Below are 18,156 nucleotides of genomic sequence, written 5' to 3' on the forward strand. Positions count from 1 at the left end.
GGGTTCTTCCTGTAAGCTGAAAGCTTTTGTGTCAAAAGGCCCAATCGAAATACACTGTTTTAACTACGTACTAAAACATCCCCTCCCCTTATTATCATACAACAACAGCTGTGGGCGTGGCTAACTCAAACGCACCTGTGTGACTGACGCCCCTTTCACACGCTGATCATGGGACGCCAGGTTGTTTTTCTCTATATCTGTAAAATCAACTGTAACAGTCCTTTCATTGTTTACCAGTTGAAAAAGACATGTGACAAATTTTATCCATAATGACACCTTCAGCACATTACAGAGACTGTTTTCACCAACTTATTGGTGAAAGTATAGAACTTAAAGGAGAGATCCGGACATTTTAAGTGTTATCTTTGATGTGTCGCTAATCACTGACCATCATTGAAATGGACGTTGACTTATTCCAGAGAGTCCCGTCTCCTGCAGTCTGTCGACCCCCTCCGTTGGCATAATGGGAGCCCGTGTAAGAGTGAAATTCGTCTATTATAACCGATGCAAAGTTAGTATTTTCTCTACTACTGCTCATTGTGGAGTCTCATGATACTCAAACATGCACTTAAAGTCCCAGACGAGCTAACGCTAATGCAGAACTAGTTAACGCTGGTTGCTTGTTTCTCTCCCTGGCAACACCGAGTTGCCAGGTTCTGGGAGAGAAACAAGCAACCAGCGTTAACTAGTTCTGCATTAGCGTTACCTCGTCGGGGACTTTAAGTGCATGTTTGAGTATCATGAGACTAATGTAGTAAACAACCTATTAAACCGGGTTGTCAGCATGCACTGAATTAACATGGAGACAGTTCCTTATTGTGAGCGCGGCTCCATGTTAAAAACCCATGTGTGTTACAGACTAAGAGCGTCTCTACATGTTAAATTAAACTGGCATAAAACCCTGGTTCAAAATCTTGTTTCAATACATCCATAGCGACACGTCAACTCAGTCGCCTGTCACCACCGCGGAACGACGTGGCCGACCGCATGGCATCGACCCAAACAGACATTTTTATTCCTACTAGTGTGGATGATGTCTTGCATATTATTGATCTAAGATTAACACCAGAAATGCCCCCCCCACCCCCCCACCCCCCCAACTGTTTACTGTACATATATTTTTATTGCTATACGATGTCTTGCATATTATTGGATAGTATTGTATGTCTTTAAATGTCTCGATTAATTGAATACACAGGACCACAATGGAAACAAGCTAAGTGTCACTCCTCGACACTTCCAGCAGAGGTGCTCACGTTCAGAGTATGGGTGAATACTTATGTTAAAGGGATATTTCACTTTAAAAAAAACTTTTGGTCATTTTATCGTCTACTCAGGCCTTTGTGAGCCCCCCAGACAGTTTTTAAGTCGCTTGATTCAGTATTTAGATACACCACCACCACCAAAAGGTCTGACCCCCCCCCCCCCCACCACCACCACAAGGTCTGATGTACTGGAGCTTCTGGATGCTCTTGCTAGGGATCCCGATGAGAAGTGCGTTGCAGTAGTCAAGCCTTGAGGAGACAAAGGCGTGAACTAGTTTTTCGGCATCTGGCAGGGTGAGTGTGGGGCGGAGCCTGGCTATATTTCGAAAGTCAGGTGGGGGTCCATTTTAACACAGAGGTTGGTGACTACGGGTGAGAGGGAGAGGATCTGGCCGGAGAAAGTGATGCTAGTTATTGGGGATGATTTGACCTGGTGTGGGGTGCCGATTAGAATGGCCTCTCTCCATGTTTCCTGTCTGTCTCCACATATCAAATGAGGGAAAACAAATATATACTGTGCGGTCTCGAACTCGGTCTCGCTCCCCGTCAGTCTCTGTCTTGACTCGGTCTCGTCCCCTCCCACCCTCGGTCTTGACTTAGACTCGGCCCTCCTCGGACTTGGTCTTGACTTGGACTCGCTTTGTGTGGACTCGACTACAACCCTACCCTGTTCCTCTACCCTGACCCATCCCACCCTAGCATAATGAGCAAGGGTTAGGTGAGTTCTGGGTGTAAGGCCTTGTAGTAACCTGACCCGTTTGTTTGAGAGGTCTGCAGTTTAGTTTTTAATGCCTTTGAGGTACTAAAGTACCACAAGGTGCATATATAGTCAAAATGGATGGATGTGTGCTCCTGCTAGTGTCCTCACTGTGTTCCTACTGACCACTGAGGAGATCCTGAATAGAAAACGTGTTCTTTGGTTGACTTTTCTGGTTACTTTTATTGCCATGTTTTCACTTGAGACGTTGCCCTCTAAAATACAACCCAGGTAGGAAATGTCATCTTTTCTTGTGATGACATTGTCGCCTTCTTTGACTGTGAAGTCTTTGGCCTTGCAGAGGTTTATTCTGGACCCAAAAGAATGGATTCAGTTTTGCCAAGGTGTAATCATATTTTGTTATCAGTGAGCCAGGTGCAGATTCTACCAAGTTCAGCGCTAAGGGCCTCCTCAACCTGTAATCTGGAAATTCGAACACACTCAAACCCCACAAGACGAAGCTCCGCACCATGGGGGGCCGGGCCTTCTGCTCAGCTGCTCCTCGGCTGTGGAATGCCCTGCCTGACCATATGAGAGCACCACAGTCCGTTGATGCTTTTAAAAGGGGACTAATTTTTTTTTAGTCTCCAGTCTCCAGTCATTCAGGCATGTCACTTTGGCCTTTTTGGGGTTGGGCAAAATGGTTGACATTTTTAATCCTGCAGGGACCGCAGCCTGGGAGAGGGATAGGTTGAAGATGTCAGCAAAAACTCCTGCCAGCTGGTCTGCACATGCTTTTAGGACCTGGCCTGGAATCCCATCAGGTCACACTGCTTTCTGGATTTTGATACGTTTGAAGGCTGTGCGCATGTCGTCCTCCGAGATGGTTAAAGGGCTGGTGTCCTCTGCTGGTGTTGCCGCTGGCTGGTTGATGTCGCTGATGGCACCGCTGGGCTGCCGCGGGTAGAACTGGTCTCGAACCGGCCGTAGTAGATGTTCAGTTTGTTGGGGAGGGAGGCAGGCGGGTTCACTTCATTTCTGTTTTTTGCTTTGCTGTCCATCAAGGTGTGTACCGCCTGTGTGTACCGCCTGTTGAATTGGTCTTCCATCTTACCAGTGAAGGCCTTCTTCGCCTTCATGATGACAATGTTTAGGGCCGCGCTCATGTACCCCACATTGCCAGATCTGAAACCAGTTCATGTATTTTTACACGTACCTTACTGTTTACACCCCCCCCCTCCCCCACACTCACACACACACACACACACACACACACACACACACACACACACACACACACACACACTGCTTAATGCTCGGACCGTTATGGTCTTTTCTGTAGGCAGTGAAACCAGGGGGAGTGATGAAGGCATCAGATGCTAACTCTGTTAGCCACGTTTCAGTTCGTACAATAATGCATGTGTTCCTAGTCTCTGTGTTGTGTTTTACACGTGCCAGGAGCTCATCCATCTTGGTCACTGCTTTTGACTCACACAGAGATCTTACATTTGCCAGCAGGATTGAAGGCAGTGAGGGTTTATTTACATGTTTCCTCGTTCTTTCGACAAGCCCCGCTCTATTCCGACGGCGACCAGGCCGTGGTCACCATTTGCGCTGCTTCCATTCCATTGTCCCGGGCGAGACAAAAGGGGGTTTCTCCCACCACCCAGCCGGCGAAAAAGTCAGAAATTTGGTGTGCAATCACCTTTCTAATGTCCATACGTTCTTGTCTGTCATAACCCATTATACCCCCGACGGTGTAGATAAAAAAGAAGGCAAAAAGGAAATAACGCGACGATGTTACGGAGCTCGCACAGAAGCAGCTTTCTCCCACCATTAGGCTCCCACCTTCATCATCACCATCACTTCCATTCACTGTGTTTTTTACATGGGTGACTGTGCATGTAAGCGTGTGTTCGTGTGTGCATGTATGTGTCCACTACATAGAGCCACGCTGCTCACAAATAAACATATTCACATACTAGAAGTTGATTAGATGCGATGTCACCCTCTCGCACTGTTTTTCGCTCGCTCTCTGCATGCATTCCATTCATTCTTGGCATTCACTTTCACACGTCTTCTCTTCTTCAGAGCTGCTTACTCCCGCCCATTTTACCCTCATTTATGTCAATAATCCCACCACAGACAGGACAGGAGGCATGAAGTCTGCTCTCTGTGGCAACGGGGGAATCCATAGAGCACATGCACATTTTGATAAAATATTTATATTTGCCGGTAATGTATCGATTATTTATCACAAACGGGAGCACAACGATATATCGCTATATTGATTTTTTTGTCCCACGCCTACCAGGCAACAGGTGAAACAATCCTTTTCAACACAGGTGGAAACACTAACATTAGTATTAGAGACTAACATATCTAACAGGATCTTTTATCCATTGTCCAGTGAGTCAGAGCTGGTGACAGTATTTATTGAGAATGTGATTTATTTATTCATCAGAGCAGACAACAAAGACACTTAAAGAAGACATGTTTATATGTTTTTATTTCCATTCAGGTTGAGTTACTGTGACCTCAAAGAGAGCTGCTGTGAACATCTGGCCTCCGTTCTCTGTTCCAAGTCATCTAGTCTTCGAGAACTTGACCTGAGTTACAACGACTTGCACGATTCAGGCGTGAAAATACTCTTTCCTGGACTGGAGAGTACACAATGTAGATTGGAGATTCTAAGGTTAGATTACAAATCAATTTGAGTACTGACATTTATTTGAATGAAACACATGTATTTAAGGATTCAGATATGTGATTAAGTCCGTTTTCTGTCTGAATTAACGGTTTACTATTTATTTATTTATTATTCAGGTTGAGACAAACCAGCATCACAGACAAATGCTGCAAGGAATTATCATCACTTCTCAGTTCCAACTCATCTAGTGTGAGAGAGTTGGATCTCAGTTTCAATGAGCTGCAGAATGAAGGAGTAATTCATCTCTCTGCTGGACTGAAGAGTCCACACTGCACACTGGAGATTCTGAGGTGAATAATGTGTTTTCTGTGTGGATCTCTACTTGATTGTCAGCAGGAGATTATTAAATTGTTTCTTCTCTCTGTCTCTCTGTCTCTCTCTCTCTCTCTCTCTCTCTCTCTCTCTCTCTCTCTCTCTCTCTCTCTCTCTCTCTCTCTCTCTCGCTTTCTCTCTCTCTGCAGGCTGACACACTGTCTGGTCTCAGAAGAAGGCTTTTCCTGTCTGGCCTCAGCTCTGAGATGCAAACTCTCCCATCTGAAAGAGCTCGACCTAAGCTTCAACCAACCTGGACACTCAAAAGAGACGCTGCTCTCTGTTGGACTGAATTCTCTCAAGTGAGTAGAGGTGTGAAGTCAGTCCATGCTGAAATGGTCAAATGGTTGGTGAGAGATATTTTGCAAGACACAGCTAAATCCATTGCACACAAAATGTGATCCACACAATGCATTTCTTCTTCTTTTTCTTTGTTCTACTATTTTTTTAATTTATCTTACAACACCCGGTATTGCTTGTTTAGATTGACAAAACTGTTTTGATCTACACCTTATAGAATTATGTTAATTTGAGCTTGTGAAAAGAGAAAGTCTTGAATGGTAATTGCAAATGGTCCTGGATTCTTTTTAACACAGCAGATAAAGATAATGGGACCATTTGTTTCAAAACTAGGTCATTTTAACTTGATTTTGTGGTTAGTAATCTAAGGCTAACTCAGTGCTGCCAACTCTTCAGAAACATTCGGAATGAGATTTGGTGGCGTGTGCTGCAATTTTTTTATAGACCCATTTGGGGTCACCAAATACACCAAATACTGTATTGTATGTTAAATGTATTTGTATTCATTAATGTACTTGAAGTAAATATTAATATCCAGTCAGAGTGAAGTGTTAACCATTTATTAGGAAGATTCAGCAGAGCAACAGCATTACAGATCGTAAGGAGCAGGCCTCCAGGCCTGTTTCGGCATAAACTTCCCTCCGCCCCAATCCCAGACAGTTCTTATAGTCCACTCTAACAGAGATGCTATTATAAATGGTCATATAAAGTATGTACTAAAGACAAAGGCCGACACACAAATAGTTACACAAATACAGATTTGCTGACAGAGGGTAGGAGTAATCATTCTTCAGCTGTTAAGATTGCAGCAAAAATAACATTTTATAATGTTATAAACTTGTCAGGAAATTCCAGAGGACTAGGGTTCTTCAACACTTTTGGAAGTGTAGAAGAACATAGAAGGTTAATTGATATTAAGATCTATGTTGATCCTGTTGGCGATGTCAACAGGATATAAATGGTTTCATGTTGGGATACCAATTTTATCCAATCAGGAGAGAGAACTCACACAGGATATAGGATAAACAAGGGGATTTGGAAGTGATGACACAAAAAAATAAGCAATAAGCAAATTGGATCCGGAACACTATAAAGATTTAAGCTGATAAATGGGTACTCTCTCCTGATTGGCTGAAATTGGTAACTCACCTGAACTCACAAATCTTGAAAGGATAACCTTTAACTAATAGTCCACTTGCCAGAATGTGAACCCGGAAATGTTGAGTACACCAAGGTTTTATGTTAGAAATGTTGAGTATGGGTCCCCAGCATGTGGAAACTGCCGGATGCTAACTTGCATAGGTTGAGCAATTTTCAGAATTAGCATAATTAGCTTTTATTAGCATAATCACCTATATGGCCAATATTTCAGCAATTGTCCCGGGTCTTAGGGATATTTTCGCGCTAATCAGTCTTAAATGCACCAAATTTGGCCCAGATGTAGCCCAGGGCATGCTCTAATGATTTAGCTAGGGCGCCCGAGCGGGCGACCTTTGGGGTCGCCATAGCGGCCAAATCCAAAATGGCCGCCATGTAAAACGGTTTTGGCTGTAACTTTTGAACCAGATGAGCTACAAATACAAACTTGGTGTCTCTTTCATGTTTTCTGACCATTGCAAACACATTGGAATGCTTATCATTACGATTGGGTATGTCTGAAACCCTAATATGCATATTTCCAAGATGGTGTCTATGTGAAAACGAGTTATAACTTAACCTTTGACACTTTTGGCAAACTTGGTGTCTGTTTTACACCCCTACACCCCTGCCCGACCACTTCGGTCTGCCACCTCGGGGCGATTGATTGCCTCGTCACTCAAGGGTCCTTCTGGCCGATCCACACGGTCACGACTCTTTTCTGTTCTGGCCCCACAATGGTGGAATGAACTTCCCACTGATGTTAGGACAGCAGAGTCACTGCCCATATTTCGCCGCAGACTGAAAACCCACCTCTTCAGGAAACACTACCCTTCCTCTCTGCCTGACCTACTTGTTGTTAACTAGTTGTACGAACGCTTGTTTTCTATTGCTGTATTGTTTATTGGATCGTGTTTAGTCGATACACTTACTTGTTTTAGCTCATGCTCATTTGATTTAGCTATTTTGTCTCATCTGTTTAAGGAAATAGGTAGCTGATATATTGCACTTTTACCTTAGCGCTAGGTATACTCTTGGTTGCTTGTTTTTGCAGAAAATGCACTTAAGACTTCTGGTGATTAGTAGTTTCCGTTCCCTACCTATGTTGAATACACTTATTGTAAGTCGCTTTGGATAAAAGCGTCTGCTAAATGACTGTAATGTAATGTAATGTAATGTAATGTTTTATGTTTTTTTTAAGTATTAGAAACACATTGGAATGCTCCAATGAATGATTAAATCTATCTAGAACACTCTAATTAGCTTATTACCAATATGACCACTATCAACAACCTAAAAAAAGCAACCTTTTTTATTTTATTGAAACAATAGAAAAATGGAGTGGAGCACATCCCTATTGATACAGATAATAAGCCAGTAGGCTAGAGTATATTAAACAATACAAATACAAATGGAAATGCGGTGCGTGGAGGGGGGGGTGGGCACCACACAACAAGGTTTGTTGTGTAGAACCTCAATGTTCCTCACAACCACATGATGAGGTGTAACAAACTCCGGCTTTTCCTCTCTTCCATGCGCTAGCAGGATGTGATACTACATCAGCCTTCCTTGGCCATGGGAAAAGAGTGCATGGGCAGCTTGGGAGGCAACACTGGATCTCACAGTAGCACCTGATTATGTGGATGTGAGGATGCATCACCAACAATGAGGGGTCCAGAGCACAATGGATGGATAGATAGATACCTTTATTGATCGCACAGGGGAATTTCAGTCACCCAGAGGCAGCACAGCAGTCAGAGTTACAAAGTTACAGATACAGAGTAAGGAATGTATACAGCAATACAAAGGTAAGACATAACAAAAGTATACACCTGTACAAACTATCCTGCACTATGCAGAAAAAAAACAATAACACCAGGTTACAGTGTCCTGTCAAACCGTGCAACCAGTACAATCACTGCAATGCAAAGAAAAGTGACAAAGTGTCCACAGTGCAATCAGTACAATAACTATCTAAGTGTAATTAGAGGTCAGAGTCCTTGGTACATCTTTTATTCCAAGTTATATGACCGGGAGCAGTATGGGTTAGCGCCCCCAGCCTGTGTCTTCCTTGAGGAAGAAGCCCAACAAACCCACGGTGAGGCCTTTAGGAGGGCCATTCAAGCAAACCGGCCCAAGGAACCATCACGCCAGAAGGAAATGTTTGGATCGGGGTGTTGCAGCGGATCTGGTGCAGCGGATCTGGTGCAGCGGATCTGGTACAGTGCTCAGGTCCTGGACCTGGTGAGACGAAGGAGGAGCCCGGCCAGGAGGCCACCCACAGAGCCTAGTCCCTCCACGTGCCAGAGCCTCCTCGAGTTCCGGCAGAGTAGTTCCGGAGAAGCGGACTGAGTGGCCCTGTCTTTCCCTATAGGACTGACCGTGGGTCCTGGGACGTAAGTTGGGGCTTGATCAACCCCGGCTGGGTCACCTGGGCGAGGGTGTATGTTGCGAGACCCGAAACACTGTATGACCCCAGGCTACAACACTGATGATACGTCCCAGGTGCATCCATGTGATGTATTCTTTATAGACAGTTGACCTGGCAGAGCGACCAACGTGTGTCTCGTTGTAAATCCTCATAGCTACCTGCACAAAAGACATGCCAAGTCTCAAACAGTTCCACCCGGGGTAGGTGAATCTACCCCGGGATGCCCCACTATATCCTTGTGAAGGGAGAGGGACGTGTTTGCCATGATGGCGTCCAGCCTCCTCACTGTACGCACCTTAGCCACCCCCTCCAGTGAGGTCCCCACGACGGAGCCCACCTTCCTCACCAGCCATTTACAGCATCCTGTTGCACACGCCAAAACATCTGAGTCTTCTCAGGAAGAACAGCCTGCTCCTACATTAGAGTATGTTAGACCAGTCCAACAACCTGTTCAGGTGCACTCCTAGAAACTTGTAGTTGGCTAAAATCTCCACCACCTCAGCATTTATGGTGCTGGGGACCGGAGGTACCCTCTTGGTCGTGCCATAGTCCACCACCATCATCCTTGGTCTTGCTAGCATTGGGCCGGAGGCGGCTTGCCTCGCTCCAGTCCACAAAGTCCTTCGCCATGCTATCGTGCTCAACAGTGTTGTCACCTGAGATGCAGCTGACCACTGCAGTGTCATCCGAGAACTTCTGTAGGGGCCATGTCTTGGAGTTGATCGGAAGTCAGATGTGTGTAGGGTGAACAGGAAAGGTGACAGCACTGTGCCCTGGGGACAGCCGTGTTGTTCACCAGCACCTCCGACTGACAACCCTGCAGTCTCACATACTGCGGTCTGCCCGAGAGGTAGTCTTTGATCCATGCCACCAAGCCGTGATCACATCATCAACGCAAGCTTCTCAGCAAGCAGTTGTGGCTGGATAGTGTTGAAGTAAAAACACATGATTCTGACTGTGTTGCCCAGGGTGTCAATGTGTGTGAATGCCCTGTTTAGCATGTAGATGATGGCATCATCAAATGTCCGACTACTAAACTGAAGGGGGGTTGAGGTATTCACTCACCATCGATTCAGTACCAGACGCTCAAAGGTCTTCATGCTCTTTGATATCAGAGCCACTCGCCTGTAGTCACAAGGTGCGACTTTTCTTAGGCACCGGGACGATGCAGGAAGATTGCCACAGTTGCGCCCCCCCCCCCCCCCCCCCCGTCTTCAGAGAGAGGCATATCGTTTGGATCAGCGGTTCTGGACAACCGGATCTCCATATATGCCTATACTATACTGATACGCCCAGCCCACGTATGCAGTATGCACATACCGAGTTTTTGTGCATTAATTGTAAGATTGTTTCAAATACTCCTATCTATATCAATAGGAATGTGCTGCACTCCATTGTTCTATCTTTCAAATACATTATATGTGTAACATACAAAGGTTGCTTATTAAGGTTGTTCCTAAAAGTGTTCTGGGTGAAAATGTTGAATACCTTTTTGGGGATAGTGTTGATATTGTTAATAAGTAAATTAGAGTGCTCTAGATGGATGCAATCAGAAAATCGGAGCATTTCTAATGCTTAAAAACCATAAAATAGACACTAAGTTTGTCAAAAGTTCACGTTTTCACATAGCCGCCATATTGGAAATATGCAAATTAGGGTTCCAGACACACCCAATCATAATGATAAGCATTCCAATGTGTTTGCAATGGTCAAAAAACATGAAATAGACACCAAGTTTGTATTGTTTGTAGCTCATCTGGTTCAAAAGTTACAGCCAAAACCGTTTTACATGGCGGCCATTTTGGATTTGGCCGCTATGGCGACCCCAAAGGTCGCCCGCTCGGGCGCCCTAGCTAAATCATTAGAGCATGCCCTGGGCTACATCTGGGCCAAATTTGGTGCATTTAAGACTGATTAGCGCGAAAATATCCCTAAGGCCCGGGACTATTTCTGAAATATTGTCCATAAAGGTGATTATGCTAATAAAAGCTAATTACGCTAATTCTGAAAATTGCTCAACATATCCAAGTTAGCATCAGGCAGTTTCTACATGCTGGGGACCCATACTCAACATTTCTAACATAAAATCTTGGTGTACTCAACATTTCCGGGTTCACAATGGGGCTCTATGGGCTGGCAAGTAGACTATAAAAGGAAAAACAACGGGACAGGCAGGTGTTTAACTGAATTACTTTATATAGAAGCCACACAATTAATAATTGACAAAGCAAATGGTAAATAATAATACTCTTCTGGATATTAAATACTGTCCCTGTCTCTTTCCCTAACAAACAAAATAAATAAACAAACACATCAACAATCAATATTATATTCACACACCCCTCCCCCCAAACAAGTCCCAATGTCCTTTGTTCACAATTTCAAACGTAAACCATAAAGGAACAAATGTCACAACATAAGATAGAACGCTACCGCGGACAGTCGCTTACTCGCTTTGTTTACATAATAAACAGCCCCACATTACGGTCCGAACGGCTTCTTCTTACCACCGTCCCGAGAGTGTCTATTAGTTCCTTAGATCCAAACGGAATGTAAACGGTCTCCCGCACTAACCATCCAAAAGTAACTTAAAGTTCGGGGTACCCCTTAAAGGTTCTATGACATTCATTTTTACTTTTTTTATTTTGGATTTTTTTGGGTGGGTTTTATGACCTCAATTACACCCAAAAACCTGAACTTTGAACATTCAGTAGATTTTCTGTGGTCTGGGGTTTTCTGAATAATTAGGCTGAAAAGTAATCTGAGATTGGCCCTTGGCTAGTGAAGTCACAGGCCATTAATCCCGCCCACTCCCCTCCTCACCCCTCCCCTATCCTTTCCTTTTGGGGGGGGGGGGGGGGGGGGGGGCGGAGCAGGGGTGATGATTGACAGGCAAAATCCCTCAACAGCGACACCCGCAGGCAAAGATTTATTTTTTCATTGCAGTTGAAAAGACTTTAAAAATGTGAGAGAAAAACACCTGCAATGGCTCACTAGAGTGGAATTTTCAGTTAAAACTTTTTATACACGTTTGAAGGACCATGACAAAGACTTTTAATGTGTTGTAAAACTGAATGTCATGAAACCTTTAAGTTTGTAATCCATAAGAACAGTAGACATGGGTTTATCTCACCGGCTGCGGCTCCGTCAGATTCCACACACAGACTGGCGTCTCATTCATAAATCCAGCGCTCGTAATCCCACGGCAGCGACGACACGTTCCTTTTCCGCTGGGCTCGATATTTCTTGCTTCTTGGCTGCAGCTTACTTTTAGTTAAATCTATAACTTAACATTGTAACACTGGCGCCTAGGAGATATCATCTCTCTTCACCTGTTCACACTAGTACACATGTTTATTTGTTCTCAAAAAAATATCACTTACCCTACCTTTAACTCTTTAACTGCCAGAGTTTTTCATAAAAATGTCAAGCCACTGCCAGCGAATCCGAGCGATTTTTTCGAACCTTTGAAAAATCATGGAATATTTTCCGTGATCGCTGTCCTCACGGCGATCGCCTCATTACACGCACAGGGGTCTCGTAGAATCAGAGGGAGGGGGGGGGGGGAGGGTCGCGGTACACCGTTCCATAGTTATGGCCAGTTAAATGTGTCTTGTTTTTGCCAAAAAGCAACATAAACGGAGAAAAGGCTTTTTCAAATAAAAAGGAAGTGAACAAGCTGTTCATTTGTTTAAATGACGTCATTTCCGGGTCCATCCCAAGGAAGCTTTTGAAAGGAAAGGACATAAATTCCATCCGTTCTCTAGATATCTCCAGGGTGGAAAAACTCGCACCGGAAGTTTCATGAAATACATTGATGTGGATGGGAGCCCACTGGACAGCTTTTGAACATTATTTCTGAACGATTATGACCTTTGTCATATAATCCAGGAATATAAAAGAAGACATATCACAGGTTGTTTTCCGAGTGGTTGTTTTTCAACTTGCGAAGTATTTAATTTTATTGAGGTATCTAAAGAGCACAGATAGTACGTTTCTGCCTGGGCTGCATAGGCTGTCATCGCGAGACTGTCAACGAGTGACATTACACATATAATATATTATATTATATGAAACAATATAATATATTAGATACTACTATTCTCATTGTGCACGACAGATCCCTGCTAATGAGCAATAGGTGTGGAAAGCCCATCTTGGTTTTAATTCATGTTAATTATAAACTAAACATAACGTCTTAAAAATGTTGATAGTAAATTATTTTGCAAAATTAAAAGTCAGTGGTGTTGGATGAAGTACTCCGATTTTTTTTTACTCAAGTAAAAGTTGCCTAGCAGTATCACAATGTACTATGCTCGTACAAGTTCTTTATTCAGAATTGTACACAAATATTGCCATCAAAATATACTTACCAAAGTAAAAGTATTCACATTTTTCAAAAAAAATTCTAACAGTTTTTGAAAACGGCAGATATCCAAACTACTGTAGGCCTTACGTGGTTATTGTACAAGTTCTAGAATAATATACAAATTAACTGTAGCCTATAGGCTATAAGCTGTTAATTTAATTGTAGTAACAATGAATACAGTAGGTTTAAGTAGTAGCCTAATAATAGTAGCCAAGTAATAATAAGTAATAATTATAATGGAAGTACAATATTTGCATCTTAAATGTAGTGGTAATATAAAACGATGTAAGTGTCAAGTCCAAAAGAGAATGGATAATGGTCCTGGGATTCATGAATTCAATTACAGAGATGAGTAACTAAGTACATGTACTTAAGTAAAATGTTTTGGCATTTGTACTTTACTCGAGTGTTTCCAATTTCCAATACTTTTACTTCTACTCCACTACATCTCAGAGGCAAATATTGTACTTTTACTCCACTATATGGTTGACTGATTGATTGGCAGACAGCTGTCAATCATTCAGTGACTGTCAATCAGTCTATCAACACCTGCGAGTTTATGGCTGCCCAGTGAGAAACTTACTCTCTCTGCTCTTTGGATACCTAAATAAATGTATATGGAGTGTACATGGAAAAACAAGACAGCAAAAAAAATGTGTGATATGTTTTCTTTTATTTTCCAGAAGCGATTATTTTACAATGGTCTCAATCATTCAGAAATAATGTTTGTTTATGAGCTGCTCCAGCCGGCTCCATCCACCCAGTTTTGCCACCCTGGAGATATCTAGAGAACGGACTTTATGGAATTTATGTCCTTTCCTTTCAAAAGCTTCCTTGGTCTATCCTTCTCTGGCAGTGAAGGCATCATTCATAGGTTAGCAAACAGCACCATCTATTGGAAAACCACTAATAAACACAAAGTGGTTAAAGTATTCCAAACCCACCACAAAAAAAGGAAAAAATAAATAAAATACAACAGGGGGAGGGGTGGCGCAACCCAGAATCAGAATCAGAATCAGAATCAGTTTTATTGTCACATCACAGGTTTACAAGGTAAAAAAGTGGGTGAAATTCTTTTTTGTACATCGTTCCCATCGCAACGTTAGTTTCCATAGAAAGAAGAGGGTGGGGGGCAGGTGGGAAGGAGATCAAAACAAGAGAGCAACAGAAGCCAGACAAGTTATCTACATATTTACAAATTACCTGAGATAATAAGAAAACTAAAAAAACTAAACTAAGGTGCCTGAGCATAGCAGCAATGTATTGTATACTGTGCATGTTATACTTATACTGTGCATGATAGACAAAGGACGTTAAGGTGCTTAGAGGAAAAGGAGCACAATAAAAAAGACCCAAAAAAAAGTCAGTGCGTTATATGTAACAGACGTGATCTTGCGTTGTGTTGTAAAGCACCAGAGACCAGGATTCTCAGTTGAGTTGATTTATTCTGATAAACAGACAAATAAGGCACATCACTGGTCTGCCCTGAACATGTGTTTCCACATAACAAATGCACTCTCATGGTAGAGATAGACTAGCAATAATAATGAAAACAAATATAATATGTACCTGATAAACAGACAAATAAGGCACATCACTGGTCTGCCCTGAACATGTGTTTCCACATAACAAATGCTGCAAATAGAACAGATACAGTACAATGAAAATACAATCAAAATGATCAGGCTGTGCCTACACAACTCTGGGTACATATGTATTAATATCCTGCACAGTTATGACTGAAAACAAACAAAATAAATGAAATAATCTGCACAGTAGAATGAACACAACCTACCACTCTCATGGTAGAGATAGACTAGGAAGCAGGTAGGTGACGTCATTCCCTTAGAGGCAGCCGCCAATTCTCTTAAAGTGACAGAGCACTAGATCACAATACACATTTGATGTCTGGGCAAGTGGAAGCATTATTAACCATGTTACACTCTCCCCCACTGAATTTCACTTGCCCTTACAAAAATTTAACAAAACACCACATGAGGCGTGCAAAGCCTTGCAAGTACGTGTCACCAAACATCCCTGTTTTCAAAACCATCCCGTACCGGAATGAGGGACTAAGTCCCCAGGTAAACATGCCTATTACATGTTAATTACACTTGGTAACACTTCAAAAATGGGCCCCAAATGAAAAAATAAAACAAAATATTTGGTCACAAATGTAAACATTTATCTCACACCCATACAGCGACACTCTTAGTTTCATCACCCAATACCCTCTGTGTCTGCATAGTCTTAATGAGTCTCTCAACAGGTTTTATGAAACGCCCGGCCCTTGACCTGGCCCTTGACATGGTACCATGCTCGACACTCGAGTCCACAGCCTCAGAGCCATTGCCCACAGCGTTTCCCACAGGAACATCAGCCAATGGGTCGGAATTGGTCGCCAACTCCCGTCTCTCACTTGGTCCGCTCTCCTCTTCTACATTATCCGATCTCCCATCATCTGAGAGAACGCTTATCAGCTCCGACACCCAGACACTTGTTCGCTCCTCAACACTCATCTCATCAGTAGGTGCATTACTACTGTCAGAACTGACAACATCATCCAGCGTCTGCTCAGCTGTATCAAGCAAAGGCAGGAAGTTAACTGGCATGATGAGATTGCGGTGCACAGTTTTCTCGCGGCCAGTGGCAGCATCACAGATCTTAAATGTATGAATGTCATTGTTTTTCTCCGCAACAACATAGAGCGTCTTCTCCCATCTGTCTGCGAGTTTCCTCTTGCCACGTTCCCCCTTATTTGCAAGCAGCACACGATCCCCGACCTCCACAGGGGCCCCTCTGACTTTCCTGTTGTACAGGTCTGCATGTCTTTTCAGCTGCTTAGTAGCAGATGTCTGGGCAGCAGTCATGGCCTCCCTCAAATCCCTCTTGAGAGACTGGACAAATACATCATAGTCCACCACCTCTGGATCATGCAGCACCTCCCCGAACATCATGTCAACAGGCAAGCGAGGCGTTCTCCCAAACATCAGGTGGAATGGGGCATGCCCAGTGGTCTCATGGATCGTACAATTATAGGCAAAAGTCAGAGATTTGAGTGACTGGGGCCACTTGTGTTTAGCTTTGGCGGGCAAGGCACGTATCATATTGCCCAACGTCCTATTGAATCTTTCAACACCACCATTACCCATCGGGTGGTAGGGAGTTGTGTGAGACTTCTGCACCCCTGCCACACTGAGAAGCTCCGCAATTAGATTACTCTCAAAATTGGCTCCCTGGTCAGAATGGATGCGACGGGGAAATCCATACACACAGAATATGTTGTTCCACAGTTGGTGAGCAACAGCTTTTGCTGACTGATTGGGACACAAGAAGGCATGCGCCAACTTCGTAAAATGATCTGTGACAACGAGGACATCAAGTGACTTGTTAGAAGCATCTTCAGCACACCAGAAATCAACACAGACCAGTTCGAGGGGTTCTGTGGTGATGATGCTCTCCAATGGGGCTCTCGCCTCAGGCTCAGGAGCTTTGCTGAACACGCATCTCATACAGCACTTAACATACTCTTTGACATCAGCTTCCTGTCCTTGCCAGAAGAACCTCTGTCTTGTCAACCACAGCGTCCTTTGTTGACCTTGATGTCCAGCCTCATCATGAACACCGTTCAGGACCACTGACTTAAGTGAGGCGGGCACAACATATCGGTAAGACTTCTTCTTGGACACTGGATTTCTAGACACACGATACAGCACGCCCATTCGCAGGGTCAACTTCTCCCATGCCTTCAGCAGCCTTATAGCCTCCAACGGCTCGTGAACACGTTCTCTCCTGGAGGGTCTCCGACCCCTTTCCACATAGGAGATCACTCTGGCCAACACATCATCCTGCCTTTGTGCAGACATCAGGTCCTCCTGTGACAGCGCACCAACTGTTGCCACTTCAGCTGGTACCAATGACTGGGGGAATTGTGGCAGCAAGAATGCATGAACCGGAATCCCGGACTCTCCCGAAGAATGAGAAGTCAAAACAGCAGATACCTCATCACTCGACAAGGAGCCAGACAGGGACGGCACGATGGATTGACAATTTACACCCAAGACAACCTCCTCGCTCTCCGCAGACAAGGAACACCTCTCCAGCTCTGCCCCACATGGATGGTTGGACCAGCGGAACACGTTCTGCACCCTCTCAGCTTGCACCCCAGCAGCCTCTCCCAACAGCTCCTTGTAAGGAACCCTTGTGAGCCTGTGGAGGGCACTAGGCTTCACAAAAGGTTGCCTGCTCAATGCATCCGCCACCATATTCCTGGGCCCTGGAATGTACTTGATGTCAAACTCAAATGGAGCCAACTTCGCAACCCACCTCTGCTCGCATGCATCCAGTTTGGGCTTAGACAGGATGTATGTCAGAGGGTTATTATCCGTCCAGACTGTGAATGGTCGCCCTCTTAGCCAGTGGCTAAACTTATCACAGACCGCCCAACGGAGAGCGAAGAATTCCAGCCTATGAGCAGGATACTTTGACTGTGCATAGGTCAGCGATTTACTTGCGAAAGCCACTGGTCTGGCCTTGACACCACCTTCAGGCACCTGAGAGAGAACGGCACCCAAACCATTGCTTGACGCATCCACAGACAACAAGAACGGCTTCTCGAAGTCTGGGTGGGCCAGGAGGACCTGATCAAGGAGAGCCTGCTTCAGATGAGTGAAGGCCAATCTGCAGTCATCCGTCCAATCCAATGCAGAGAGCTTTCTCATTACTTTCCGTTTCGCTCTCCCTTTTCCATGGCGTGGAGCCTTGGGTCCAGTGGTCAACATAAACAAAGGCTTGGCAATGGCTGAACAGCCTTCTATATATCCTTGATAGTAGACCACCATTCCCAGAAAAGACCTGATTTTGGACTGAGAGGGCACATCTGAATTGTCCTCCATGAGATCCTCTTCCGTCATCTCGGTAATGGCCCGGACCTTT

The 18,156-nt window shown here is 44.2% G+C and overlaps 1 protein-coding gene across 1 annotated transcript in view; it reads left to right on the forward strand.

Annotated features, from left to right (window-relative positions):
• The window catches only part of LOC308081229 (uncharacterized protein), a 77,420-nt gene that overhangs the window by 20,436 nt on the left and 38,828 nt on the right, over positions 1 to 18,156 (forward strand). Inside the window, exons 5-7 of the mRNA XM_080457617.1 lie at positions 4,484 to 4,657; positions 4,789 to 4,962; positions 5,134 to 5,286. Coding sequence (XP_080313743.1) covers positions 4,484 to 4,657; positions 4,789 to 4,962; positions 5,134 to 5,286 — 501 coding nt within the window. The remainder of the gene's footprint in view (positions 1 to 4,483; positions 4,658 to 4,788; positions 4,963 to 5,133; positions 5,287 to 18,156) is intronic.

The sequence above is a fragment of the Gymnoscopelus braueri genome (assembly GCF_963280865.1).
Source record: "Gymnoscopelus braueri genome assembly, contig: SCAFFOLD_83, whole genome shotgun sequence".
Classification (NCBI taxonomy): Eukaryota; Metazoa; Chordata; class Actinopteri; order Myctophiformes; family Myctophidae; genus Gymnoscopelus; species Gymnoscopelus braueri.